Raw genomic sequence first — 27,429 nt, 5'->3', positions numbered from 1 at the left:
ACATCACCTGTCATTGTTGAAATTGCGCTTTTACCTAATTTTTTGACCCAGTCCCTTAGAAATACATGTGACCTTTAACCTTGTCATATTTTGACCCCCTAGAAAGCTGGTTTTTATTCAATATGAGAGCAAAATTAACATTTCTCTCCCATTTACATGGCGCATATCACCCATTCACCTGGAGATATTGTAAAAAGTAGCGTGGTGACACCCTTTCATTAAAAGTGTAAACTAAATGGTATTATGTCAGGATTTCTTCGCCAAGTTTGGTCAAAATGACACCATTCAAAGCGACAGGAAGAAAGTTCGAACATTATGTAGTGATATAATTTCGATATCGTCATTTTGTAATCAACACTTATGTTAAAATTTCTTTACAAACATCATGAAAACTATACATTCGATAGATATGGATCTTAAGTCTTGGTATTTATTAAAATTAATTCATTTGCTAAGCGTTTTATAATTGCTTTTCTTTAGTTTAAGTGAATTATATCATTTTTATTTATTTCTAACGACGCCATTTTAACGTCCGTTTCCATGGAAACGAGCGTGGTGACCCCCATTTTTTATTTCAGTTTTGCACTTGCACAACTTCCAAAAATATTTGTGCAAAGTTTCAAGAAAATGACACCACAACCTAATTTTGACATAATTCGTAGTACTTCACCATTAATTGACATGCACATGCACACTACAATACAATATCTGTATGCCAAGTTTGAACAAAATCTGTTCAGGGATAGTTCTGGCTCAAAACTTGAAAAAATCGATAAAAATGGCCGCCCGGTGGCCATATTGGATCTTATCGTGAAATAAATTGACGTGCATATATATGCCATAGTACTTTATCTGTGTACCAACATTGAAGAAAATCGGTACTGGGATAGTTGAGTTATGGTTCAAAAACATGAAAAATTTGCAACAAAATGGCTGCCTGGTGCCCATATTTGATCTTATCGTGAAAAAAATTAATTTTCATATATATGGCACAGTAATTTATCCTTGCACACAGTTTGAAGAAAATCAGCTCAGGGGTGACAGAGAAACGACTGCTGATGCACAGACAGATGCACAGACAGACGGGACCCAATCTATAAGTACCCTCTGGACTGCGTCCGCGGGGACTAAAAAGAAGAATTTTGAAATCAATTCTACCGATAGCATGGATAGGTAGTCAGTGTAGCTCCTGCCTTACAAGTGTGATGTGTTCATGCAATTTTGTATGTATGACAAGACGTGCAACAGAATTTTGAAGTAACTGGAGTTTATAGGTAACTGGAGTTTATAGAGGTGCTTATCATCAGTGCCGAACAGCAAACTATTGCAGTAATTGAGCCAAGATGTTACAAAAGCGTGCACATGTCTTTCGGTGTTTGGGCCATCTAATACATTTCTAATTTGACCAATTCTATGGAGAGCAAACAACGCTGACTGACATAATTTTAAAATGTGGGCACTCATATCTGCACAGTGATTTAAAATGAACACTAAGATCCCGGATGAATTTAGACAATGGTCCAAACTCGAAGAGATGGAAGAGCAAAGTTTTTTTGAACTTTGAAGGAAAGTGAATCACTTCTGTGTTGGCATCACTCAAGACCAAATGATAATCAACCATTACGGGAAAGCTCCATTAACTTAGGAATACCGTGGTACCCTACTTCCCTGGTTATCAGATGATCAATTTCACAGACCTGCCTTTCCTACAGTGGCACTACAATGGCACCAGCTGGATAAGATAAACATAACAATGGAACATTCACACCTAGGGGGATTAAAAGTCTTCTGTTTGTCACCCGAGTTGGCCAGGCAAGGACTCGGGTTTCAGGTACCATGCAAGTTAATGCAGTATGTCCCTAATGCATCCCTTGGCAATATCGTCAATGCAATATTCAACCACAAATGATGTTCTGATAAAGAGGTTGAAATCTTTGCGACATGTAGCTCATATCAGGATGATTTGACCAAAAATGACAAAAATTTTATGTGAGAAATCAAAGATTAAAGGAGATGAGTGATGAATGTATGTACAGGTGTGCATATCTATCATCACCTCACATAACTAATTGCCTATGGCAACTATCTTAGGTGAAAGGGCTATCATTAATGCTAATCAAAGTAAACATTTGGGAAATTTTCGCGTTTTGTGTGCAGTGGCAAAAGTAGAGACAATTTTCGACAAACTATACTCTAAATAAAATTCTTAAATGCTATTTCTTTCATTCATTTTTACAATTTATTTTGAAGGCATCGACCAAAGAATACTGCCTGCAAAATGGTAAATTTCACAAAAGAAAATGGAGGGTTTCTTGATTCTGTTAAGGTAGTATGCACCTCGAAAGTGAAAGACTTTAACTTTTGCTCTAACTTTCCTCAAAGAATCTTTCAATCATTCTCTTTCAAAATCAAGATAAAATAGGGGGTCACCATGCAAACTCTGGTAGTAGAGAAACAAATTACCCAAGATTTACCGATGTTAGAAATTCAAAATGGCCGCCATCCCTGTGTTAACTCTATGGAGAAAAAAAAATTTTCGAATTCCGAAAAATTAAGCTAGTGAAAAGTTTTCTTTCACCAAGAGTTTCAAAATGAACTCCCACATGTGGTATATAAGAAGAGAATTGTAAAAGTTTGAGAGTCTAAATGTCTGTCCCCGAGGTGCGTTCTACCTTAATAGAACTTGTCAGTGCGCTGACTGGAAACGATTCATGAAATCCACAAGAAGTGAGCTGGACAGCAGTATGCAGAGCATACTATACACTCAACAGTTTTCACATGCATCTGTATTCAGATTAAAGGTATGCTAATGAAAATCTTTTGATCTTTGGAGCTAATGCACGCATTTCAGTAACCTTTCTGCAGTCATATTTCAGAAGATAGTTGTGTTCTCCAGAGTTTGGAAAAACAGAAGTAGGCCAATGTACATAACAATGTGTAATTTGCATATTTTTTGTCATAAAAATATAAGCTTTTGTTTTCTTGTTATGTAGATTGCTCCAAAAACAGAGGGGTTGTCCACTCCTAAAAATCCCCTTGTGGAGAATCATGCTTGTAGATTGAATGAGTAATTTTCCTATAAGCAACGAAGGACATAGTATATACAGAGGAGACACTATCATATCATTGCTCCATTCAACTCATGTAGATCTACATGCTCTGTCATTGTTTTCTGGCTTATATTTCATCTGAAACCTGCGTATCAGTTAAAATCTTTCACAAACAATGCAATTTTGGCCCTAACTTTCAAATTTTTTGGTATGATAATGGATGTTACATAATTGACATGTAAATCCACAAACTGTATGCCTGTACTTACTCCCCAGTGAAGTTCCTATTGTTCCCCTTGTTGGCGGAGATAAGGAGCCCTCAATCATTGCTTCTGAAATTGAATCCTTAAGTTTTTGCTCTTCTTGTTGTAAAATCAACCTATTGCACAACAAAGACGTGATTTTGTTAACAACAATGTTTCTTGATGAATCAGTGATAGATATAATAGAAGACTGCCTTTAAAGAAAAATTCTTTTTGCAAAAGTTTGACCAAAATTCCCTTTCTGAAAAAATATGTGCAAATACAACTTGCTGATATTTAATAACGAAAATAAGAGTTACCGTACTCGTCCGAGTATAAGCCCCTGCCTGTGTATAAGCCCCCTACTGATTTCAGAGGATTTCCGAGAATGAATTACATCCGTGTATAAGCCCCTACCCTAGTGTAACTCAAAGACGGAAGCATTAGGAGAGTATATTTGGTCATTAAACTTGGTAAAATTACTTTCAGATGATAAAAAACTATTAAAAGGTGATAAAACAACGGGAATCTTGAGTTCCTTTGACAGCATCGTAAGGAAAATGACATGTTTTTCCAGTCATCTTTGACCCTGCTCACCCCCGTCACCTAAATGGAATAGTCTCACTCAAGTCCGCCATATTTATTTTCATTCACGGCCACGATGTTTTCAACCTACAAACATGCAGTTTCTTTTGTTTGAAGCAATTATCCTTCCATTTGTGAAGAGTTTTCCTGGTGACTATTACAATTTTTACTGCGATGTTGTTGTTTTCACAAGATGTAGACAGTTTGATACTGGGATATTGAGTTGCCTTTCCGTGTAGGCAATGCATGCCATGCCAGTTCAATTTACTGTTATCAGCAGCATGCATGGCGTCTTTGTTTCAAGTTTGGGGTTTTTTTCGATGCTGAAATTTCACCAAAATGTCAGTTCTGCATTCAGAGATTGTATAATCAATCTCTACGGATGTGTTAGTCGATTTTTAAAAGCGATAGAAAGATAAAGTGGTGTTGAAAAAATTGTGCATAAAATTAGCATAAATTAAACGTCCATGGCAGATAACATGGGGTTGCTTGAGTATAAGCCCCTCCCCTAGTTTTACCGCCGTTTAGTGTTGTCGAATCGGGGGCTTATACTCAGACGAGTACGGTAATTGCAAATAGTTAAGAACATGTATCCTTCCAAACTTTCATTAAGTGTATATATTAAAACTTTCTCATGTCTTTACTGACTTGAAGTGTTTAAACTAAATTGTTCTTGTACATCGTGTTCAGGTAGTAAGATCATTTCAGACTAAGCTGTATTTACTTGAAGTGATACAGGGAATACGTGATACAATATGTGGACTATTCACAACGTAGATACAACTTGATATTGCATAAATTATGGAGTGACTTTGAAAGATGACAAAAGCCGTAAAAATCACACTCAACATCATTTTCTACTAGCTTTTTTTTGTAAGTTGACAGCAAAATACAGTTTAACATATGTGTACTTTATGCTGAAATCACTATGCTGAAATCACTATGCTGAAATCACTATGCGAAATCACTATGTGAAATCACTATGATGAAATCACTATGTGAAATCACTGTGCTGAAATCACAGCAGTGTGCTCATATTTGGTTTGCGGCAGCATATTATCCTATGTAACATTTGTAAACAAGAATCAAGTCACAGAACGATGTATAAGACATATCATGACTGAAAAGTAAGGGTACTTGAGGGAATTATATTTCATAGTTTTCAAGTTTCAGATCTTATCATGCATATAAGTACAGAAAATATTAACAATAATACTTACCCAACTAAGGCACTCTTGTCACTGTATGCCTTCTTTTGTAGTTTCATGTAACTTTCCTTTTGCTGTTCATTGTATTGCCTGGAAAAAGACAAATTCATTCATGTTTATTTGTCAAAAACCTCCATTACAGCACGGTCCCTCTATAACATGACAGAGGGACCATGATTACAGTGAGGCAAAGTCTGTGAATTTGAAGGGATTCAAAGCGCACAAACAGAAACCACTTCATATCAAAATTAGTCTGCTTTCTTAGGGAGGATGTGAAGAACCAATATCAAACTAGAAAGCATTTGCATGCAAAAGGGAAGTTCCAGAGACCAGAGCAGCGGAAGAAAGTAGAATGTGTGACGAAGATTGATGCAGAATGAAAGAGAGCTTGGGATTTTAATATGCAAGCACGTACCTATAGTGAGGGCTGATAGCGGTAACAACAGAATACAACTAAAAGCAAGGCAGTCCAGAGAATTACAGTACACAGATTACAAATGCCTACATGTACTGTAAAAACGCAACAGATACATACGGGGGTGACAACGCACAGAAATGTATATCAGACGAGAGGAGACATCGGACCTACGCCATTGAACTTGAAAACCAAGGCCACATGCATTTCCATTTGATTAAAAGCAATTAACGCTTCATCTATTAAGAGTTTTTACCACTGACTAAAACAATTTTCATTGCTATGTCGCTGTTTTCACAAGATACTGACCGTTTGATCTTGGGAAGTTGAGTTGCTTTTACGTGCAGCCAACTCATGCCGGGGCGGTGACAGACAGTTCACTATGCTATGCCATGCCACACTGTTGATCGGCAGCATACATGATGTCTTCGTTCCAAGTTTACTTTTTATATCAAGATGTGAGTCAAACAGAAACTTCATCAAATTGCCACTTCTGTATCTAGGGATTGTGTAATCGGTTTGATTTGAAAATATTTCGTCAATTAAGAGCGGAAATTGTCGCTGACTTTTGCTGTCTTTTGGCTATGGTTGTATATGTCCTTTACATACAATCGCCGCCGGTACCATCAACTTGATCAAGGATGGGACGTGTGAAATTGTTCTGCTGTTGACACTATTCATACAAATTGAAAGGAGTAATAACTAGTGACATTGTAAAACAAAGAAGCTACAAATAATCTGTCTTCCTTCCGTGTGATCGTAAAAAGTTGACCAGTCCGTGTCATTGTGAACATCTTGTCGCTGAACCTCATAGCGTCGCGGGTAACAATGATAGCGTCGGGTGAGATCGAAAGCGTAGCGGGCTTGAACAATAGCGTCGCGGGCCGCGACGCTGTTTTGGGCTGGGGAGAACCCTGTTAAAGCCTCGTATGTGTATACAAATATCTTCGGCAAAACTTATAATAAAGTTATAAAACCCATCTTCAAAATGCGATCGCTCTCCGAAACGTCACAATATATAAGCTCTTGAATGATGATGCACGGTCGCTGTGCTTGAATCATCGCAAAGCAAAAATTCAACATGTCCGCCAAGACCAGTCTAAACCATATGGAAGGCGTATGACGTATAGTATAGCCACGTACGGCGAGTATTTAGAGAAAAATAAAAATCAAAAAGCAACAAAAAACAAAGCGAAAGAAAGCTACAATTATTAACAGCTGAACGCAATATGATAGTCGTGCAATGCAAAATAAAAAATAAATAAATTAAACAAACAAGAAATGCCCATTAAACCTGTCCAAGCTGAGCGATGACGTCATAAGCGTGTTGCAATGCATTCTGGGTAATGAAGGTAAAATTTGTGTGTAGCATGTTCTATGGTAGTAATACCAGAAAGAGAGAAAGAAAGAAAGAAAGAAAGAAAGAAAGAAAGAAAGAAGAAAGTGAGCAAAAACTAACAGTTCCAGAGCTGGTCTCTAGAACTAATTATCACACAAGGGAACTTTCTTGCTTTCTATTTGTTTCTACATGGAAATAGCAACAGAGATACATACTCGGTTTTTCCTTTTAGCAGGGCTAGAGGCAACTATCTGTGGGTGGGTGATCCTTGAAGATGTTGTACTTCATATATTTTTTACTGACATGTTGTCATAAAACACATATTTGGCATTTTTTTTCTAGTAAGACTCATGTGGACACAAAGTGCCAAAAGGTATGATCAGAAACATGGTATAGAAGAAAAATAACAAAAATACAGACATTCATAAAACCTTGTTTTTACTACCCACACTTATTGTAATCATAATGTTTGTAGTACATGCATGCAGGTGATTCATGAATGATCCACGTGTTAAAATTCAGTGCATTCAGCTTTGATGTTTGGCCTACTTATAGACCAGATATGAACTGTAAATGCTCACGTGTTTCAGTATATATTGCAGTTATGTGTAAATTTGAACCTTTGCCACATTTTTGCAACTTCATTGAAAGTATTATGATCAACATAATGAACAATATTCACCACAGATTAACTCTATAGGTCATTAGGTATTCAAATATATAATTAGCTGATATAGAAATTGTATCCCTACTTTATATAACAAGTGTATTTGCCTTTTGTCAAGTCCTTCAAAATAGATATTCCAAACTTTGAAAGCTCATTATATATGCAAACAATAAATTAGCTGACATGAAAACTTAAGTGCGAAATGACTTTTGATATTGTTTTGTCCTGGTATAATCATCAATGTACATACCAGTAGCACGTTATGCCAACTTTGATCAAGTAAATCCCAGTATATATCCGTAATTAGAAAAGATCATTAAATACACAAATTAGGAATTGGCTGAAGCAAAAATGCCTAATGTCTTTCAATAATGTTAGCCTACATAGTAGTAACTTTAATGTACAAAGCAAGTTTCATCAATTTTGGTCATGTAAATTCAAATATATATCCCTTATTTCAAAAATTCATTAAATATGCAAATCAGGAACTGGATGAAGTAAAAATGCTTAATGACTTTCATTAACGTTGTATTATAGTATCTTTGATGTACATAGCAAGTTACGTTGACTTTGGTCTAGTCAATACAGATAAATATCCCTGATTATAAAAGTTCATTAAATATGCAAATAAGGAATTGGGTAAAGTTCAAATGCTTAATAACTTTCAATAATATTCTATCATAGTATCTTCAATGTACATGGCCAGTTTCGTCAACTTTGGTCTCGTCAGTTCAGATATACCCCTAATTAGGAACGTTCATAAAATATGCAAATAAGGAATTGGCTGAAGTAAAAATGCTTAATGACATTTAATAATGTTCTATCATAGTATCTTAAATGTACGTAGCAAGTTTGTCAAATTTGGTCTAGTCAATACAGATAAATATCCCTAATTAGGAAAGTTCATTAAATATGCAAATTATCCATTATCTTTTATGTCACCCCTTCATACCTTTCACAGCTGATATATCTTGGTGTGATCAACATTTGTAGCGAATCTCATCAAATTGTGTGCAGTCGTTGTCAATATATATCAGTTTTTTCTAAAATCATCAATTCTGCAAATTAGCAAAAAGTAAGCAAGCCACACCCACCAAAAACTAATCAGTTCTTGCCATTTGCAAACTAAATCTATGTACCAGATTTGATTCTGATCTGATGAGCCGTTTTTGAGATATTGAGTACACAGACAGACAGACAGACAGACACACGGACACACAGACAGACAGACAGCAGACATCGCTGAGACATATGCTCACGTGTGTCAACACGTGATCAAAAAATCATTTATAACTATGCATATAAGATAATAATAATATGTCATAACAATGAAATTTCAAGCATTCCTAAATCTATGCGAAAGAGTAACAATGCAACACTGAAATTTGCACAATGGTATCATAAGGAAAAGGGCATGTTTTTTCAACTACTTGATAATCAAGCAGTCCCTGTTACCTAATAAAACAGTTCTTTTACTACCATTTTGCAGTTCTATTCACTTTCATGATGTTTGCAATTTCACTCTTTGAAGCAATTGTTTTCATCTGTGAAGAGTTTTGACTGGTGACTATAACAAATTCACTTCTCTGTTCTGTTTTCACAACCTATGGACCGTTTCATCTTGAAGAGTCAAGTTGCTATATTCACGTTTAGTTGACACAGTGTATGTTCATTACAGCAGAATACACAAAGACTTTGTTCATTGGAACAAAGTTTTCTCATTATTTAACCCTTTCACCGCCATGGTTTGGCCCAAACCCATTGTTGTCAATGGTAAGTGTGGACCTGTTTACAGGGAATCGGGGGTGAAAGGTTAAAGAATTAATTCAAGTTCAAACACTGTCATTTCAATTGCCAGGGATTGTGTTCACTTTGATTTAGATCTGTACCATAATATAACAGAACCCCATGAGCTGTAAGTGCAAGCACGCCATACCAGTGGTATTTGCACGAGTGCTGTGGTGTATTCGGTGGCAGTCATACACCACTGTCACTCGTGCAAATACCGCTAGTACAGCACGCTTGCACTCACAGGTCATGGGGTTCTGTTATTATTACATATGTTATATCTTTTATTTGCATCATTCAGTGAGAGAATCGATGATCAGTTATGGGTGCTACTTGTCTGTCAAATCCTTTGACGTGACTTCGTAAGATTCAGCTCTACTCTGCGGAGTTACATAAAACATTGAAATCACTGTAATGAGGCATCGAATAAGCTTTCACTTTTCATTGGTCAATGCCGCCACACCCTCTATTTTGATTGGCTAAACTATTGTTTACTTGATCGTGAACAAGATTTCATTGGTGGTTTATTATAAAATGAGCGATTGGATTTTAGCAAGCAATGTCAGCAATTCAATTGTCAATTGAACATGTGGGCCCATAAAGGCTAAATTATGGAGGACACACTTTTTGTCACACAAGGAAACTTTATTTCAACTTGAAAGCCGTACATTTGAGACCACTTGATAAAGCAAAATGGTGACATAAGTGTACAATTTGCATTTGATCGCAAGTTATCATGATCGTGTCGCTAAGTTGCTTTTTATTCTTGCTTGCTGACACAATTATCGTGTTGATAGCTACAACGCATCAAGAGACATTTCATTCATCGATATAAGTCATACAAACTTCAAAGATTTATTGCCAAAAATTCAATTCATCAAATTATAAGCAGATTGGCGTAGCAATCTTTTGCCTTGGCCAGCCGATGCTTCAACACTTTATCAGTTCAAGCCTGCCTGTTCGTAAGATCACATTTCGTTTCGAGATACGGTTAGACTTTTTGAAACTACCATAGGAGCAAAATAATAAAACTCACAACGTGTAATTGTTGCAACAAAGTATCGTGGTGATTATCCGATATACGAAGATTTATTGTTATCATATTGTTTAGAAAAAGAAGGCATGGCAAACACGCTAAATTTTAAAACTTGTCCATCTCCATTAATTTATACTGTACAGATTCGACTGCAAGTATTGATGCAGCATGGCCATGAGTCGATATCACAAAGTAGGAGTTGTCTGCAGCGCTCGCGTGAATAAAAAAACATTGACATAAAATTTGCATAACATTGCATTAATTAGCATAAATTAACTACGACCTTCAATTTCGCAGTGACATCCGTTTATACAACCCCCAACATCTTTTCCGTCACCTTTGGTTCTGAAAAGGGGGTTTTAGAATTGGAGGAATACAGTACATAAATAATGACATACATACATATATATACAGACTTACAGACAATGGCTTTTTCCCTCCATCATAAGCTCCCATTGTCATATACACATATGGCAAAATAGGAGATAAAACATGACATCCTTCAAGGCAATACCAAAGGATTCAAAGTGTGCGTTGTTGCTATCGCTGGCAACGTTTCAAACGCGCACTTTTGCATGTGCAAAATCTAACCGTTCCGTTGTTTTCTGTGGATTTTCGACTCCTGGTATTTTGAAACTGCTCAAAATCTTTCAACTCTCAATTTAGCTGATTTTTGGTAGGATTATTGAAGTCATAGATGAGAATATATATAATCATTCGTTTCTAAAAATTCTGGGCCGTTTATGAGATATTGCTGTAAGACCCTTCAAAATTTGACATAAAATGACACAGTAGATATTTTGATTAATTTTGGAAATTACCCTTAGCAACCGTTGCTTAGCAAGTTGAATTCTTCAGTATTGCCTTAATCTAAAGGAGTTGCATACCTTAATCTGTCTTCCATCAATAGCTTCTCATTGGCAAGATATGTGGAGAGTTGTTGCTGTAAACTGTTGATTGTTTTCTTCACACTGTCATGGTTCACAGTTACTGCATGACCTGCAAACATGATTGTTTTTCAGAACTCTTGCCTTAAAAAACTCTTATAAACACTGTAATGACCGACAGTGGTGAATTCATTTAAAGGGATAGTCCACCCAAAATTTCACCAGCTGTATACAGGTGTATACTTATGTCATAAAAGCATTTATCATTACTTTTTGCACAGAAAGAGCAATTTGTTGGAGTTATACACAAAAATAAATATCAAAATCAGGCAATATATTTTTGCAAAATAAAAAGTTGCAAAATTGGTCCGCAATGAAAAAATTTACCTCAGCTTTGTTTTCTGGATCAAATTTTCCTACAAATAGATACCAAATATGACAAAATTATGTTCACAGCCTTCGAAACTATCTCACAACATAGCCTGGGTTGGTGTAGGTCATTTAAGGTCACAAACTGAGAAATTACCTAAAATATACAAATTTGGGGGTTTCCCAACACTTTGAGCAGAAAATTTATCTAATGACATCCCTCGGTACTTTATACCAAATCACAAAGCTATCAAACAAGTAATTTTGAGAACAATTTTTCTTGACCAAAAATGACAATATTGTCTTGAAAAGACAAATTTGTATATTTCAGGACAATTTCCACATATCTAATTATTGTCATCTCTGTACGTCTGCGTACCAAATATAAAAGCTGTCTGTCCAGGGGCTTTAAAAAGAAAATACTGTTTAAGATTTTTTGGACCAAAATTGACAAAATTGCTCAAAAATACTAATTTTTCCAATTTTGTCATAATTTCAACAAATTAGAAGAGTAACACCCTTGCAAACATCAACCAAAATTTGAGAGCAATTGGGCTGGCAGTTTCAGAGAAGAAGAATTTTTACTTAAAATGAGAATAATCACCAAAAAATTCAGCAAAAATACAAAATTAAGGATATCTTCACAATATTCATAAAACTGTATAAGGTTCACCACACAAATTTTCAAAGCAATCAAAACAGGGGTTATTGAGTTATTAATTCTTGACTATTTTGACATTTTCTAAGCTCATTTACATAATTTTGGCAATGCAGACTTCATTTGAACAAAATCCCATCTATAGCCCAGGATGCATCCACACACCAAATACCAAGCTGAAACGTGCAGTGGTTTGCATGTTTTTGATGTTGACGGACATACTATATGTACATAGATACGTACATAGATACGTACATACATACATACATACATGCATACATACACACATACATACAGACGCCATCGACTTCAGCTTATACGATAACCTCACATTGGTATACCAAATGTGAGCTAAAAAAGTGCAACAAAATGGCTGCCAGACGGCCATATTTGATTGTATCACGAAATAAATTGAAGTGCATATATATGCCACAGTACTTTATCCTTGCACACAGTTTGAAAAAAAAATCTGCTAAGGGGTGACAGAGAAATGGCTGTTAAGGGACATATGGACAGATCGACGTGCGGACGGGACCCACTTTATAAGTCCCCACTGGACTGCATCGGCAGGGACTAATAACAAACGATAGGTTATTGGAGAGTAAAACAATACTGTTTATAATAGTTTGCCTGTACTTCTACATTGGTATTTCATGGGTTTTTTTCAAGATTAATCATTTGATTAGTAATGGAGCTTGAGGTTAATGCAAAACTTACCCAATGTTGGTGATTTTTCTTCACTACCATGAAAGCAAACTATTCTATACAATGCTGAAAAATTTTCTGATTTCCTCAGTTCTTCTATGTCTGAAGGCTCACTCTGCCAGTACAAGAAACAACATCAACATTACTATCAAATTGCAAAATGTAGTCGTGAAAGATTCCATCACCATTGAAGTTAATTGTCCATATCTTAATGTTTATCTTAAAATATCACAGTAAAGGTCACCAAGATACAGGGATATGGGAACGGGTAAACAATGATACTACATGTACTCACCCCTCACTTCTTGCAACACAATTGAGAAGGATATCTGTGCCGTTTGCTTCATATTTGTAATAGATTTAAAGACAATGATATCAAAATTACACATACCTTAAGCTGCATTGAAACAATAACCTTATCCATGCCTTTGGTGGCGTGTCTAGCATACGATGACGTCTTACAATTGGTACAGCAGGTTATTATCCAGTCACCTATTTGCTGCTCTTCAATCAAAAAATTTTGCTCCTATACAAAAACAGAAAATATTCTTTGAAATCATAAATCAAACAAATCACACCACAGATGATTAGCATACATGTTCATGTTTAGTCTTATGCTGTACTTAAATAGTCAGAAAAGAGATGTGTTTCCAGATATATGTATATGTGGGGCAAGTGATAGTCCTAGACAATGAGGCCTTCACACTTAGGAAGAGAAAAATGGACAATGGAACACATGGATAACAACAGCAAAGATAAAATGTCTTTTTATTTTCTACAAAAAATGTTGCCATTGGCAATGAAATTGGTGGCACTTCCAAAAAGATGGCGGAAATGTATCAGAAGTTTCAGAGTTCTAGGCTTTCTACCATTTTCATCTTTTTCAACAGAGTACCTCATTTTTGGGGTATCACTTTCATTCAAACAACAGCAGTCATTCACCCCGTGACACATCCCAATGTCAGATGGCAAAGCCGTACACAAAGTGGTTTGGGAGAAGAAGCAGTAGGCAGATCAGTGTTTCATCTAGGATGCTACACCAGGGGGGATTGGTCCCCCTCTACCGGAATTTTTGAGGGGGATTTTAAAATTTTGGGGGGGATTTAACTGACACATATGTTTCTTGATGTCAGATTCGCTCCAGTTGCTTTTTGTCAGTCATTTTAGAACGGGAAAATAACAAACAGATAGGTTGGTTGTCACTGACAGTTAACTTTAGGGTTTAAGTGCCCCGAAAAATAAGTCAGTGTCTGTTCACTGAATTCAAAAACTGGACCCATTGACACCACAGCTTGCTTGTGACTATCATTGCATGCAGTCTGCACTGAACACGTTTCTGTGACAGTAAAGTCCAAATTTTCGTGTCAATTTTACTATAAGAATTATTTTCAGAGTGTTATGGACATCCGTATGATGCATAAAAACTTCAGTTTTACTCCTTTTCTCAATCGTACAGAGATAATGTGACACAGAAACCTTATCGGGCTAGGGCAATTAAGTTTTGTGTACGTAACTCTCTACTGGCTGACAGGCTTTCATATGCAAAATCAGCATACGGAAATTTACGCGTGGTATTGTTTCAACAGCAATTTATTGAAACAGTTCAAAAAGTATCAAAATCGAACTAAAATACACACTATACAATGCTCTTGCCACACTATTAACAGGTGGCGATAACGGGTCAAATCCATCAAAGTGTGACACCCATGATAGCAGCCATTCCAGCCAGCTCAGTGCAGTGCGCGATGGGTCGCCCCTTCTACCTGTGATTGGCGGCGCGCAGCACACCAAAGAGGGGGAATCGCGCAATCGCGCAGCCTAGATGAAACACTGGCAGATATATACGCTTAACAAACACTCACATACAGTTTTAGCTTTTTCTCCCTATCCGATAATCTCTAAAAACATGTGAAATTGGAGCTGAAAATGTTAAACATCTTGATCATTTAATTACATCAAACAACAGCATGTTTAGATGTCACTATAAAAGTTTCAAAATGACTGTAAAATAACAACAAATTTTGTGGTCCGCAGGTAAGACAATTATGGAACTTTTGGGAAGTTAGTTACATCCAACGGAGGTATCTCTGTATCATGATGAATTCAGTGTTTGCCCAAGGATTTGAGTAGATGTTGTTGGTTAATTTGCATAAAAATCTACATAGTATTTGCATATTAATTAGCATTTAATATGAATATATTTGCAACCAAAGCAAGGGCAGTCTTATAGTTATAAGCTGTTCTGATATTTGTCATCAAGTCAAGTAAGTACAAGATACGGGGCAGATTGGTATTAATTTATGCAAATTATGTTAACGAGCATTGTTTTGGTATGGATATTTTATGCTAAATGATTCTTTATCATTGTGGAATATTCATGTCCCCCAATTTGTGCATTGTAAATTCAATTTACAATTGTGAAAATATGCTCCCGTTGATGCACATTTTTATTCACTAGAAATTGATGAGGATAATTTACACAATTAAAAACATGTTTGCGACAAATGTCTCTTGCACAGTGTGCCTGCTAAGCCAATTTGACACGTCATGATGCAGGGCAAACTCGCCTGATGCAATTGAAATGACAAGTAATATGACGCGTCACTGACGCAGCTATAAAAAGCCTGCCAATGGTTAGAAATTCTCGACAGATTCATGATTTACACAGATAACATTTCCCTGTAGTTTTTGGTCAAAAAAATATCTAAATACGTCATTTCTGCAAGATTCCACAGAGATATTACGCGCCAATTGTAAACTTATCTTTCCGACCAATCGATGGGCAAGGAGGCAGCCATTGCTGCTTTCATTGTCTTCTCACAGACTCACAGGAGAGTATCATGAATCAAGAAAGAGGGCGCTGTACTTCTAACTGCGGCCTTTTTAGTTATAACCTGTTCATGCATGAGGTGATGCCCAGCATTGTCAACTTTTCTTCAATTTGACTCAAAAAATATTTTTTTCACCTCCCCTTAGAGGGCACACTGCTCATGCAAAAGTTATATTGTTTTATTCTGTCTGTCAAGGATGTCAGGAAAGATCACAAGCATCATGGAAGTTTTGCAAGCGTCGCAGTAATCAAGGCAAATCATCATGGTGTCGTGATGCTGGAAGGGCCTTGGGAGAACACTGTAAATTTCTCAAGTACTGAACTCTGCTGTGATATTGATATCATTGATATACCATACATGGCAAATGTTAAACTTGTCATGAATGGGAATGGCAAACATTAAAAGCTGTCTGATAAAGAAGGTAATTTTTCAAAGACTATTTTCTCGAGTGCATGAATGAGACAATGACATGATGTGACAATGATTTTCAATCATATATGTAGTTTCTAACTTAGAATCCATGTTACACATTTGAATCGCCTTTTAATACTGACCGTTTTTGAACCCAAAATAACAAAGTTGCAGATTTCAATACCCGTTTTAACAAATCTGACTTTGATCATCCTTGGCAGCCTACAGTTCAAAGCAAGTGGACCAGCAATTTTGGAGAAGACTTTTACCAAAAATGGTTCATTGAAAATTTGCCGAAAAATACAGCATACCATATTCATCAGAATTTAAACAATCAGACTTACATCATCCCAGAGATGTACACTGTATTTCAAAGCAATTAGACAAGCCAACTAAAAGAAGGCCATTTTTCAATTTTGATTAATTTGCTTCATAATGATTCAAAAGATTCTAATATCTTAGATTCTGATATCCTCATAATTTTATCAACATCACTTGCATCATAAGAAATGATTGGGGCCACTATTCCCCTTTTGTCTTTTGCTGAGTTTTGTAATGTTTGCCATACCACACTCCTTGAGTGTGTTGTTGAGCAATAAAGTATTATTTAATAGTTTTCCCTACACTGCTGCTGATCACAGGTTTTCACAATAATCAAATAATCTACATTTTTCTAAAGACTTGAATATTTTTTCTGTAATTCATCATTTGATGACTGTGCATGCGGATTGCCTACACTAACAGAAGGAACTAGAAAGATAAGTAACAAAATCTTTGCAAGTGTAGAAACCATATGTATATGAGATGACTGCAGGAATAAGACATATTTCAATTGTCTTCATGAAGTCCAATATGTTGTCTAAAATCAGGAACATGACATTGAGAACAATATTTGATTAGCATAGACACATATACAATATATATTAATTGTTGATGGCATACATTTGTTGACAGATAATAATTCTCTCTATGCAGTTTTATTAGTATTTGACTATGTACCTACATGTGTTATTCCACCAATATCCAGCTGTACTGTGGCAATGTCTCTAGCAAAAAAATCATGTTTTTGTTGTTGAATTGAGAGTCCAAGAGCTGTCTTGTCAGTTTTCTTCAACTCTGAATTCTTGACATGGATAGAAACATTCAAACAGAAGCATGTCAACATCACCATGACAATGAATTGGTTAATGTAACAGATCTGTAACAAGAACAAGAAGTCATTATTAATGTTTCTGTTGAATCCCTAAAAATTCAAGTTAATTAATGTCAACAAAACAGGCCGAGATGGATCGCTCAAACTCACTGTCAATGTTGCAGATCATGCTTGATCAGTTAATACTATCAATAATATGCTCAATAATGCAAATGATCCATGTGGGATCACACAGAAATGTCAACATTCAGTATAGCAGTCGTTATTGGGTCATTCAAAACTCAAGTCACCATACTTGTCATGAACTACTGAGAATGACACAAAATATATGCTTGATGATGTTTTTTCAACACTGAGTGTTCTCACATGCTATTTTCCTCTTATTACAACAGCTCATCAAAGCATTGTATGAAACAATTAACCTGATCAGGACTGTATAGTTTATTTCTCAGTGATATTTGTCACTTTAAACAATCAACATCAGGCAATCCAAAGCATCCAAAGAAGAACATCAAGAAGACAACATAAATAGGACATACACATTTACAACAAGTCATTGACAATGACACAGTCCCCACTTGTTAATGGGTACTTTAAAGGTATGGAAATCGATCCCAGGGCCTAGGAGTGGCACATGTAAAACAGCGTGTATCTTTGCGTCAGAGGCAGAATAAACTATGAGTGTATCTATCCAGGAAATCTTAATCCCGACTGCTATGTTTGTACGCACATAGAGCCAGTCGACGTTAGGGACACACAAAAAACAACACGAGAAACAAACAGGCAGTGGTTATGAACAAAATCAATGTACCCGGTACTTCACCGATGTCTGTAACTCCATACATGAAAATCTTCGTAGCTTGACGCACTTTGAACATAGCTCGTAACAAGGGACAATGGAAAGCCCATGAAACTACGTGTACAACTATAACAGCCACTCATGTAGTTGGTGCACTGTGAAGATTTTTCAGATCAACAACTTTGACTGATAGTGGACTGACCTTTCCTACCGCAAGCCAATTGTTATCTTACTCGATTCAGCACAAAATTTTCGTATGGACTGTTGACGCGGTGTTTACAGTTGTTACGTGGTGGCAAATCCTAGTCGAATCGACGACTGCTGCGTAAAAAGTCGGTGAATAAACTATGCACGCATTTACGAGCAATGGATATTTTTACGTTTTTAATCTAAAACTGTCCGTATACACGTACCGGTATGACGGTGACAAAAACAACACAAGGAATCTGGCGTACATTGTTACTGAATTACTTTGACCAAAGAGCTCACCTAAATACCGAACGATGATCATACAGAACTCTGCAGGTTTCTGAACTAAACGACCCCAAACCGACCGGATCTCAGTCAACTGTGCCGGGCTCGATGTCTACTTTATCAGCGTCAACTCAAACTTTCACTCCAGACAACTTTGCCCCGCGAACTGGGAATATACTAAATTACCGTGTAAAAAATTCAAACTGATAGTACTGAAAAAATCTTACCGGGGCCACGAAGCAAATAAAAAAAATACCGCCAAAGTCCCTGAAGCTACTATAGACAAGGATATATGACTGTATGAAATTATCTCACTAAAGTCATCCTAGGGACCTGTAAACCAAATATTAAAGCTGTCTGACCAGCGGTTTTGAAAAAACAAGCGACTCAACAGTTGACAGAGCTCTGCTGCGTTATGTAGAGAATAACCTTTTGTGACGCATGTATTGATGAAGAAGGTGGATATCTTTGATAGCTCATTTCAGGATGGCTTCACCAAAAATGGAAAAAAAAATTCCGTAAAAATACAGATTTGCATATTTCATTACAATTTTAACAAATCTAAGTTGGGTTATCCCTAGGGACCTGTATACCAAATAACAAAGCTGTCTGACCAGTGGTTATGAAGAAGAAGATTTTTACCAAAAACGCCTTTTTTGGTGCTAATTTGCATATTTTCAACAATATCAAAAAATTAATAAAAATTGTTTCTCAAAATCATATATTTTATCCACACAACAAATATCAAATCAGTAAGTACTGCAGTTGTCAAGATATTTGAGTGGACGAAGGCCTAACAAACGGACATACATACATACATACATACATACATACATACATACATACATATATACATACATACATACAGACTGACGGTGCACGCCGGACGGATACCCATCGCAATAGCTTTTATAGACTATATTAGTCTATAGTAGCTAATAAACGAGAGTTAATTACATTCCAATTAAAGTAAACAAGACTTGCTTAAATCAAGATTTACGTCATAAAAAACAGCATATATGTATCTGTCAGGTTATAAAGAATCTTAAGCTGGTTATCGTTATCAGTATTTCCATCCTATTAACAAAGCACATTTTAACTTTCAAATTAACATTGTAAGTAAGTTCTGTTGAATAAGTGGAGACTGTACGTACTCAGAGAAAGCACACTGAAGAGACAAATGTTGAAACTTAAGAAGTCAAGGTCATCAAAAGCATTATAAGGAATCATGTAACACTTTCATTGCACTGTTTACACAGATTGCATAATTGCTATAAATAGCACATGAGGAATCTTACAGCCCAGCTTTACCATAAAAACCCTATCACTTTGACCACTCTTTTAATTGACCACTCTATTTTTTTCCCTCAAGAGTAATTTTATTTATCCTTACCAAGTCAACCAGAAATGGAAATTAGAACTTTCTCTATCTCTATTTATTTGACCACCCTATCATGACAAACTATTATGAGCAATTTCTTTTAGATAACATACAGGGCACAATAAATGACGGTTCAGAATATGTCAAAGTTGGGATTCAGGAAAGTTGCCTTTACATGTTTTAATCCTCCAAGATGGTAGGCATTTCACTATGAACTGTCAAAAAAAGTTGAACTTTCTGATAATTCTACACTAAAATTATTTTGGCTTTGATGATTTCCCAATTAATTCAATTATTTAAAATCATATTAATTATTTTTTTCTGGGTCCATTGATAAGGTTTATACAGTACAAGAATTACATAGAATGTAAGTCAAATTTCGACCAAAAATAAAAAAAAATTCCTTAAAAATACACCTTTGCATATTTCATCACAATTTCAACAAATCTAAGTTGGGTTATCCTTAGGAGAAGTGCTTGCTTTTGTAAACATTGTCTTCCTGTGAAGCTGTTCTTGAGAAACTGATTCACAAAGATCCTCTTCTTTGCAAAAACGGGATTCGTATCAAATTCAAACAAGATAAATTCACGACTCTGCTGGTAACTGTCAACATCTCTAGCTGTCGTGTTGTTGATAAGCATAAAATCAGCCATGAAAGCAGGCACTGATATTCAGCCATGATTCTGTAATCAGAGCTCTCCATCAATTGAGCAATAATCTCTATGGCTCACAGTGACCTGGATGAAGGTCAGGACAAGCATATTTGCAGTAAGACAGTTTCTGGCGCAGAAATTGGAAAATTTCCGAGGCACCTGGGTAATCATTCTTTTCATAATTATTTTTTCTGGGTGAATTGATAGGGTTTATACAGTACAAGAATTACATAGAATGTAAGTCAAATTTCGACCAAAAATGAAAAAAAAATAGCGTCAATGACACTGTAGCTCCCATCCTGGACTATTTAGTGTTTGTTCTCTGGTCAGATATTTGAACATGTGTGAAAGGGATAAAGTGCATGAAGTGAAAATACTTAAATGAAATGTATTGGAGACAGTGAAATATGTTTAATGTAATTATTCAGAATATAAAATGGAAAAAATACAGAATTAGATATATCGAATACTGTGATACAACCATTAACTCAACAAGTCATTTACAATGACATAGTCCCCACTTGTAATAGGAGTATTAGTCTTGATGGGGCAGGAAAATGTGGTCATTAAGAAGTATCACTGGAGTGTATATGTTGAGATCTATGGGCACATAGGTCTATGTCGTTGTTCCCAATTTGAAACACATGAGGCATGTCTAAGTTATGGTTCTAAATCGGGAAAAAAGATCAGACCTCTAGCAGTATTGGCCAGCCAATAAATACATATGCGCATTATAAATGAGGTACAAGATGTGACATCTTAAGGTCTAATATCCTATCAAAATTGGAGGGTATAGAACTTGTGGTTACTGAAATATGCATATATATGTATAATCAAGGTCAAAGGTCATCGAGGTCACATGACATTTTGAAAAAAAAAATTATATTGCTAATTAATCCCTATATGCCCAAAAATCAGATCTCTAGCTCTATTCGCTTGCCCAGAATTAGATGTGTAGAATAGATGTGTACATAATTAATGAGGTAAAGCATGTGTTGTCATAAGGTCTCCCATCCTACTAAATACAAAGGACATAGCACTTGTGGTTACTTATTTATTGACATAAACATATATTTTAGGTAAAAGGTCATCGAGGTCACATGACATTTGGTCAAAAAATTTCTCTCCTATAGTTATCCCTATATACCAAAAATCAGACATCCAGCTCTATTGGCTCGCTCAGAATGAGATATGCGCATAATTATTGAGGTACAGTATGTGGCGTCACAAGGTGTCCAATCATACCAAACATGAAGGGTGTAGCACTTGTGGTTACCGAGTTATGGAAAAATATGTATATTTGAGGTCAAAGGTCACCGAGGTCACGTGACATTTTGTCAAAAAAATTGTATTGCTAAGTTATCCCTATATACCAAAAATCAGACCTCTAGCTCTATTGGCTCGCTCAAAATTAGATATGTGCATAATTAATGAGGTACAATATGTGGCGTCATAAGGTGTCCCATCATACCATACATGAAGGCTGTAGCACTTGTGGTTACTGAGTTATGGACAAATATGTATATTTGAGGTCAAAGGTCACCGAGATCACGTGACATTTTGTCAAAAAAATTGTTTTGCTAAGTTATCCCTATATACCAAAAATCAGACCTCTAGCTCTATTGGCTCGCTCAAAATTAGATATGTGCATAATTAATGAGGTACAATATGTGGCGTCATAAGGTGTCCAATCATACCATATATGAAGGCTGTAGCACTTGTGGTTACTGAGTTATGGACAAATATGTATATTTGAGGTCAAAGGTCACCGAGGTCACGTGACATTTTGTCAAAAAAATTGTTTTGCTAAGTTATCCCTATATACCAAAAATCAGACCTCTAGCTCTATTGGCTCGCTCAAAATTAGATATGTGCATAATTAATGAGGTGCAATATGTGGCGTCATAAGCTGTCCCATCATACCATATATGAAGGGTGTAGCACTTGTGGTTACTGAGTTATGGACAAATATGTATATTTGAGATCAAAGGTCATCAAGGTCACATGACATTTTGTCAAAATATCCGAGATATCTGCGTGAACGGATGGACTCACGGATGGACGAACAGACGGCATGACCCAATCTATAAGCTCACTGGACTTCATCCGTGGGGACTAAAAATGCTGTCACTGCATCCTTTTTGCAATATGAATACGATGAGAAACTAAATTTTATTTTTTGTGGCCTTATACATTGGAGTCTATGGAGATCTGCCTTATACATGTACATGGGAGTCTATGGACGTGTAAACTATAAATATGCAAATTTCACCACGATTTGCCCAAATTTGGGAAAGGTCACTCCTATGCACTTCCATACCAAGTTTCAAATCAATCGGACTTGTGGTTTCAGAGCAGGAGATTTTTTGACCAAAAATGGGAGAAAATTACAAAAAAATTCATGAAAAATAGCAAGTCCAAGATACTGACCCAAGATGTGCACAATCATTTCATGTCAGCCCAAAGTACTTACATGCTAATTTTTCATGTAATCTGCTCAGTGGTTATTGAGTTTTTTCAATTTTGACTGTTTTTACATTTTTTCACTAATTTGCATATTTTTGGCAATGGCAACTTCATTTGAACAAAATCTCATCTACAGCCCATCATCCATGTACACACCAAATATCAAGATGAAATGTACAGCGGTTTTGGAGTTTTGATGTTGACGGACAGACATACAGACATACAGACATACAGACATACAGACGTACAGACATACAGACATACAGACATACATACATACAGACATTTCCCTAGCCTATAAGAATAGCTTCCATTGCCATATATACATATGGCTAATGGGAGCTAAAAATTCCTTAAAAATACACCTTTGCATATTTCATCACAATTTTAACAAATCTAAGTTGGGTTATCCCTAGGGAACTGTATACCAAATAACAAAGCTGTCTGACCAGCAGTTATGAAGAAGAAGATTTTTTACCAAAAACGCCTTTTTTGGCATTAATTTGCCTATTTTCAACAATATCAAAAAATTAACAAAATAGTTTCTCAAAATCCTATTTTTCATCTACACAACAAATATCAAATCAGTAAGTACTGCGGTTCTCAAGATATTTGAGTGGACGGACGCCTCACAAACAGACATACATACATACATACATACATACATACATACATACATACATACATACATACATACAGACTGACGCCGGACGGATACCCATCCCAATAGCTTCTATAGACTATAGTCTATAGTAGCTAAAATACCGCAATTATACGGTGTTGCTCAAATTTGATCAGAATTGGTACATACCAAAGATCAACAATAAGTGTTATTTCTATCTGTTCAGTGCAGGAAAATCATACGTTGATGTTATGACAATTTCTGCACAGTCAGGGCTCCCGCTACCTATTCACCAATTTGCCAAATGTGAAAGAAAGTCAAAAATGGCTACAAAAATTCCTGTTTGGCTAATGTAGTGGCTATTGAATTCTTAGACCTCCTCAACAGAAAAGTACACCTAACAATAAAATGTTGTAAGATGTTGAAACAGTTTACCCTCCTTCTTACAAAGTTGCAATGTATTGAAACAGTTTAATCTCCTTTCTACAAAGTTACAAATTCCCTGGTACGTAAAACAAACACTGTTGCTGTTCGATACTACAATACATCATGAACGTAGTAACGTAATGTCCATGAATACACTGAGGCTGCTTTGCCTCTGTGAGTCCTGGGTCGTCCTTGAGTCTATCAAAAGTTTTACCTACTTTGCTGTATCAAAATTTGGCTGCAACTACTCAGTTTGATAGTAAAAACCATTATTTCAAAGGAAACTTTCACAAACGGAGTCATAACACAAAGGAAAAGGAGAAAAACTGAGGTTATCTGAAAGGTCAAGTCTAGGTCATCTCATCATGTGATGTCATGCATTAAGACCCCCTAATTACACAATTATAGTTCACAAGAAACCACCTAGGGTGGCCCAATAGGTGAAAGGTAATTTTGCTGCCTTCCAATTTAAATGGCATTCAGCTTGACTGACTCCCATTCGGCCTACTTTCAAACTGCTATAACTTATACAAGAAATTATCTGATTCTGAATGATTTTAATATTTTTGTAGATTCCACCAGTTTAATGATCTAGAAGTGAACATCACCAGACATTTCTTGATGATGTCAAAATATCAAATGAAAATATATCTGGGCTAAAATGTTATCATAATGATTATAACAATGAATACCCTAAAACAGTGAGTAATTTAAATGAACATATATCGTTGTGTCTTGTTTTCCAAGAGTTTTGTTTGGCCCAGCCCTTTTTGTCTCAAGAAAAGTACTTATACTCAAGATGCTATTTCAGCCTGCTTGATCACAACTATGACATACAAGTAAAACCAGGGCCTTAAATACCACAATAATTGTATCTACACTGCCATTGTGCTATACCATAAATGCTGTCTTCTGCATGGAAAATTGTTTTACTTGTGTGGCTCAAACATTTAGGTTATGGAAGACTGCATAAATTTGCCACATGAGAAGCCTGTAACTTATGACAAGCTATCATACTGTGAATACTAACTGAATGTGGCAGAAATATTCAATCTGTACCTCTTGTAATATATACTTAACATTGCTCCAAGATCTTTAGAATTCAATTGCTACTTAATTTTATTTCTGGTGTTTAAAGTTTACCACCAAAAATGAAAAAGGATTTCTATCCCTGAAATGTCATAAAAACACAAGTTATAAATGCAAAAACTAAAGACATATTTCTTTAATGTAAAAACCATCATGAACATCATACAAAACAACTTGATTTGTAAAATTAGGGACTCCTGAATGACGAGAAAGCTGTTGCCACACTTGAGATCATAAACTGGCTAAAAGTTACTAAAAATGGCTAAAAGATTTTTGATTTGGCTAATGAGTTGGCTAATCATTTTGGTGACTTAGGGGGAGCCCTGTGACAGTACAACCAGAAAAACAACAAGAAATATTTAAACCAGAAAATTAAGAATGACAAAAGTAAATAAGGTCTGAAACTTTAGGTACTGAAGGTCAACTTTAGCAACATGCATAGCAGAGAATCTTTCTACCATGGATGTACAAAAATAGACATCCATGGTTTCAGCAGATCTGTTAATATGTCACAGTTCATAAACAATGACAGGAAATGACCAATTAGCTGTTTCAGTTACTGCTACCACTCCCAAACATAATAGGTACCCTGTATACAAATAGGTTAAAGGTCAAAATCCTCTTATTCAGATGTGTGGGCTGATTCAGTTCACTGCCACCACTCCTGCACACTTGCAGTATTTCCCTTTTTCTTACCTCATTTGCACATTTTTGACACTGATGTGTTCATTTGAACAAATTCACATCTCAACCCCTACATCTACCTGTAAACCAAATACTGAGACGGTAGCTTTAGCGGTATGGGAGCCTTTGTGTGTGACGGACATACATCCGCACATACATACCCACAAATATACAGACATACAGACGCCACTCAGACTCATCATATAAGCTCTTTTTGGTATTTATATATAAAACCAAATATGAGCTAAAAACCCAACAAACCCCAACAGAAACAGTGGAATGATCATTAGTGTGCAAGGTCGCTGTATTATATGTCAGGGTGAAAAAATTCTAGCTTTGAAATTTCTGACGGTACAAAAGGCGGGGCAGAATTAGACAAGATTACGACAACTGTGTTACCGCCGATGCTACATAACGTACTTTTGATAGCAGGTAGTTCGGTGTCAAGTGAGAACACGATTTCCAATATACCACGGATGTTGTTTTGAGCTGCCTCCGATCGAAAATTTTCAACACAAAGACAATAATTTTGCGAGATTATAAGCACCCGCTGTCTTCTCGCCAAATAGCTCCGATCAAGATCATTATGATAGAAGCAATTGACCGCCAAACAACTGCTTGCTCTTCTAATACACAACGTGTATTCCTGCTGAGAAATACGACAACGAATATTGCAATGTGAGTTTCTTACTATCTTCCTCGCAATGGTTTTACATCTGTGTCTATTTTATCATGGTCACTGGACCATTTCTGACGATTTTACAAACAAAGAATCAGTTCACACTCATCGCGGGAACACATTGCAAAGACGTTCAAAAAAATTTCATTACATGAAATATTACCGTAATCCCTGTTTCAAAGATGTAGGAAATGTATAATGGGTTGTTCACCTTGAAAAATCCCGAACTGCTGCCTCTAAATACAAAATGATTTTTCTTCTGAACAACTTCTTGACAACTTTACAATCACACACCGGTCATCACATGACGCCTGTAACCATACATGCGCCGCCAATGGAGAATCAAAAGACTTCAAATCAAAAGTCAAAAAGTATAGAAAAATATCAATATCCAAGCAATGTAATACAGAGTAATATTGATATGGTAAATTAATTGTATATTATAAAAAATCTCCAGACCACTCAGAACAGCGTAAGATTATGATCTCACTCGTTCGAATACTTCACTCACATGGTAGGGTAAAAATGGGAACTCAGATCGTTATATACTGCTTCTGCCAAGCGAATCCGCTTAGCTAAAGACGGTAAAATGACCATAATTATTATTGCTACTGTCTGTAAATTTTGCCGACTATTCTCGTTAGTAGTTGTCGAATTTCTTGAGTTTGTCCGAAAACTATTTCAGTGAATGACGTAACTTTCAAGACACCAGTGAGTGCGAACACAATATCGATATCGGGATAGCAAAATCAGTTACAGACAATCGAGGAAGAACATAAGAGTCTATTAATCTGCAAATTAAATGAATCCTA

General features: G+C 36.0%; 1 protein-coding gene across 2 annotated transcripts in view; it reads right to left on the bottom strand.

Moving 5' to 3' along the window:
• The window catches only part of LOC139115860 (uncharacterized), a 74,053-nt gene that overhangs the window by 39,343 nt on the left and 7,281 nt on the right, over nucleotides 1–27,429 (bottom strand). Inside the window, exons 2-7 of one of the 2 annotated variants that reach the window (XM_070678300.1) lie at nucleotides 17,195–17,389; nucleotides 13,341–13,475; nucleotides 12,962–13,064; nucleotides 11,218–11,329; nucleotides 5,098–5,175; nucleotides 3,320–3,429 (exon numbers count right to left, since the gene is read on the bottom strand). In XM_070678300.1, coding sequence (XP_070534401.1) covers nucleotides 3,320–3,429; nucleotides 5,098–5,175; nucleotides 11,218–11,329; nucleotides 12,962–13,064; nucleotides 13,341–13,475; nucleotides 17,195–17,362 — 706 coding nt within the window. In that variant the 5' untranslated portion in view covers nucleotides 17,363–17,389. The remainder of the gene's footprint in view (nucleotides 1–3,319; nucleotides 3,430–5,097; nucleotides 5,176–11,217; nucleotides 11,330–12,961; nucleotides 13,065–13,340; nucleotides 13,476–17,194; nucleotides 17,390–27,429) is intronic. The other variant, XM_070678383.1, reaches the window with a different exon arrangement.

This window comes from Ptychodera flava, chromosome 1, assembly GCF_041260155.1.
Source record: "Ptychodera flava strain L36383 chromosome 1, AS_Pfla_20210202, whole genome shotgun sequence".
Taxonomy (NCBI): Eukaryota; Metazoa; Hemichordata; class Enteropneusta; family Ptychoderidae; genus Ptychodera; species Ptychodera flava.
The sequence above is the reverse complement of the archived record's forward strand: the minus strand, read 5'-3'. Positions and strand labels throughout refer to the sequence as shown.